General features: G+C 39.5%; 1 protein-coding gene across 1 annotated transcript in view; it reads left to right on the forward strand.

Annotated features, from left to right (window-relative positions):
- SIX1 (SIX homeobox 1) overlaps positions 1-2,608 on the forward strand; it is a 4,143-nt gene extending 1,535 nt beyond the window's left edge. The window contains exon 2 of the mRNA XM_063947718.1: positions 1,744-2,608. Within this exon, the coding sequence (XP_063803788.1) occupies positions 1,744-2,029 (286 nt within the window). The 3' untranslated portion in view covers positions 2,030-2,608. The remainder of the gene's footprint in view (positions 1-1,743) is intronic.
- The last annotated feature ends 1,873 nt before the right edge of the window (positions 2,609-4,481 follow it).

The raw sequence follows: 4,481 nt of genomic DNA on the forward strand, positions 1-4,481 counted from the left end.
AGCACAGACAAAGTATTACCATTATTACATATAATATTATAATCATACAGAGAGCACAGACAAAGTGTTACCATTATTACATATCATATTATAATCATACAGAGAGCACAGACTAAGTGTTACCATTATTACATATCATATTATAATCATACAGAGAGCACAGACAAAGTGTTACCATTATTACATATCATATTATAATCATACAGAGAGCACAGACTAAGTGTTACCATTATTACATATCATATTATAATCATACAGAGAGCACAGACTAAGTGTTACCATTATTACATATCATATTATAATCATACAGAGAGCACAGACTAAGTGTTACCATTATTATATATCATATTATAATCATACAGGTAGCACAGACTAAGTGTTACCATTATTATATATCATATTATAATCATACAGAGAGCACAGACTAAGTATTACCATTCTTATATATCTCATTAATATCTAAGAATATATAATTACTATATATCACATTAGTATCATACAGGGAGCACTGGTCGCTAATGCAGTGATGAAGACCCGTGTGTAATGTGTCATTGCTGGGCACTGTCATGGTCCTTATGTGAGTGGAGAGTCATGCACTGGGACAACAAGCCCCCCCGTATTTCCCTGCTACCAGTCCCAGACAAAGGAGCCCCTATCTCCCCTGCAGAAATACCACACGTGGTAAGGGATTTAATACAAACTGACAACCCGGTAGACAAGAGGTTAAACCACACATTTCTAATTTGTGAAATACAAGAGATTTAATATTCAATAAATCAAGTTTATCTCCCCTCCGCCCCTCCCTGTGAGTAATGGACTCACCGTTTGCTGGTACTCTGCGTGTAGTGGGGACTCCGGGATAAATAAACAAATAAAGTGGTGTCTGTGGAGTTTCGTGTTTTCCCAGCTCACCACACACTCTGCTGTGGCTGCCAGGGCCGGACTCACATGTGTCTATGGGGGAGATCACATGTACCACTACCAGCAGCCCTCAGCTCACATATACAGTAATAATGTTCAGCAACAATTGCAGTCTACAGGCCACGGGTTGTATAGTCTAATTAATACTACTAACAATAATCATTAAATAAATATCTACATCTATCTATCTATCTATCTATCTATCTATCTATCTATCTATCTATCTATCTATCTATCTATCTATCCATATGTATGTATTTCTATCTATCTATATATATATCTCTCAAGGAAAAAAAGGTATCTATCTATCTATCTATCTATCTATCTATCTATCTATCTATCTATCTATCTATCTATCTATCTATCTATCTATCTATCTATCTATCTTTGATGGGACTAGTTACATAATTGCCAGTAATAGATGTGGTATTTTGGCACTAATGATTTGGCAAGTCAGTTTGGCCCCAATGACTATTGGATTCAAAAGGTAGTTCAGCTCTAGATGTAATAACTTTGGCACATGGAACAATTACTTTTACATCAGAAAGTTAGAGATAAAAGGAGTGGGGGTGTTGGTTGCAAAAGAAGGTTACAATTATGGTTTGTTCAGGTACACATGCTGCACACATAGTGCCCCCCCCACATACACTATTAGACCTATTATAAATTTAGTCAAGGCTCTATTAAGAGTCAAGTTGATCAATACAAAAACAATGACTCTAAATGGGAGAGAGAGAGAGAGAGAGAGAGAGTAGGTGTGTACTAAACATATGTAACTAAAGCGAATATTGATACAATCTATATTCATATATATTTCTACAGGGAGAACACAGAGAATAACAACACATCCGGCAACAAACAGAACCAACTCTCCCCGTTGGATGGGGGGAAATCTCTCATGTCCAGCTCCGAGGAGGAGTTCTCACCCCCCCAGAGCCCAGACCAGAACTCAGTGCTGCTCCTGCAGGGGAACCTGACTCACCCCGGGGGCTCCTCTTACTCTCTCAGCGCCCTCAGTGCCTCCCAGGGCGGGCTGGCCGCACACCACCAGCTGCAGGACTCACTGCTCGGACCCCTTACCTCCAGCCTGGTGGACCTAGGATCCTAGGCAGACCTTTACCAGCCCGGGCCCCTCTGCCAGGGGCCCCAGTGACTGCACCCTTACTGTACATAGCCAGACACTTCGTGGTTTCATCTCATGGTACTTATTATATATAAAGAGAAATAATGTGACTTTTTTTTTATTCCTGATCAGAAGTCTACCCCCCAACTCACCCAACCTCCACCCAATGCTCTTATAACGACCCCCCATAGCTCTTCTGCAATTAGCCAAACGCTGACAACAGGGGCACTAAGGCACCCTCCTCCCAAAATGTTTCCTCCAATTCAACACAGCTGTTCTACAATACTTAGGATATACGACACTAGAGGATATTATTGCTCTTTATTTATGAAGATCCGCATATATATATATTTTTTTTTTCTCCAACAAACAAGAAAACATAAAAATTGGTGGAACACAGAACAGATGGAAGGATAATGCGTGGAAGCTGAGTGCTACCCAGTGGCACCCACACATGTGATCACCAGTTTGGAGGAGGTCACGTTTACATTTTTTTCACTGTTAGTGTTATAAAACGATTGCAAAGTAGTTTATAATAAAATACAGTATTAGAAAAAAAATTCACATTGCGCCTGATGTCTTTTGTCACCAATCAGGGACAGTAACAAATACACCAAGTGTATCTAAGCTTACGCCAATGTCAGTATATTTGCATGGAAGTTATATAACGCATACCATGACTCCTGTGACACTGAGTTAGTTTTGATAACACCTATAGAATCGAACACAGAAAGTCTCTCTCCATAGTAACATACTGTATACAGTAGTTTGCGCAAATGTTTGGAGTAAAGTTTTTGCGCTGAGAGGTGAATGCGTCAAACCAGTATTTAATGGCGATTTGTCAGCGGGTATCTATCAATAAAAATGACATTTTAACATCCTTAGCTTGTTGATTGCTATCTGAAAACGATTAAGATCAGCAGTAACCTTAATGATCTGAACGTCTGTCTGCATTGGAAATGCTATTATCATCTGTTGGAGTATTGTGTCGCTTTATCTTAATAGGATATTTACTGGAACTAAATGGCACCGAAACCTTTGTTTTTATGTTTTTGATTTATCTATTTTCTTTTGCTAGGTCTTGTTTTTCTCTTCTTCTAAAGCAAACTTTGCTGCGTATTTAGCGATGACTGTCTGGCTATTAGGACAACTGTAATGACATATTCTTCACAAATTAGGCAGGTGCACACGTTTTTGATAAGTCAACTAATAATATAATAATATATATTTTACACACACACACACACACACACACACACACACACACACACACACACACACACACACACACACACACACACACACACACACACACACACACACACACACACACATTCTTCATATTTGTGTCGAGGATGTTGTTCGTATTCTGTCTATAATACCCGATTTCCGTTTTTATGTTATACATCAGGTCGGCCCTTAAATCTAGAAGTCATGTTATTTATTCAGTCCACTTCGTGTCCCGCTCCACTTCGTCACCTTGCCTTATACAACACGCCATAAATCCTATATCTGAATAATATTCTGCAAAGCCTCACTCGCTGTATTGTTTAACCCTGCAATTGCTGGATGCTTAAAGGGGAAGGGGGTGGTGGCGGTGGTGTGTGTAGGTTGGTGTGTGTGTTTGTGTGTTGTGTATGTGTGTGTGGGGGGGGGGGGGGGGGGGGGGCGGTTACAATGCATTATATTTGAAATAGAAACCAGACCATGTGAGTATGTATGACAAATGATTTCTGTATTTGCGGATTACAGCCAACTAATTACTAACCCGTAATAATTTACAATATACAAATCACAAGAGCTGCACAAATGTGTCACTATAATTATTCTCCCTCCACTCAATTTCCTTCCTTAAACCTTTACTTCGCATACACTCATAAGATGATGTTAGTTGCACAAATATTCCCATCTCACCGCTCTCATTACTATTGACACATAAAGATTTTTTGGATCCAATACTGACAAGTGCTTAGAAAGACAAATATTGTTCTCTTCTCCAGGGTGCAGTGAGTTTATTATCTCAGCACATCACTGGCATTCGCCCCCATTGGTTTAAGCTAATGATCCTTTTGTTGGTGTCTTGGACCATTAAATAGGTGTTTATCTAAGTGGCAGCAGTGTTTACTCTTGCAGCTTGGGGGCATGGAGGAAAGCCCCCTCTGCAGGGGGGACCTTGGCTGGGGAATGGGGACAAGGAGGAAAACCCCCTCTACAGGAGGGACCCTGGCTTGGGAAACGGCGACATTCTTCAAATTCAGCGCAAAGACCAACACACTCCTAACTGCGGAGCGTGTGGATGGGAGAGTCATTATAATACACTTTTATACTATTCACTTATACAATTTTATTATATTATTCTTTTATACCATAATTAAGCTATTCATTTATACTATGCTTTTATACAATTTTTATACTATGCTGTTATACTTTTATACTA

The sequence above is a fragment of the Pseudophryne corroboree genome, chromosome 12 (genome assembly GCF_028390025.1).
Source record: "Pseudophryne corroboree isolate aPseCor3 chromosome 12, aPseCor3.hap2, whole genome shotgun sequence".
NCBI classification, from domain to species: Eukaryota; Metazoa; Chordata; class Amphibia; order Anura; family Myobatrachidae; genus Pseudophryne; species Pseudophryne corroboree.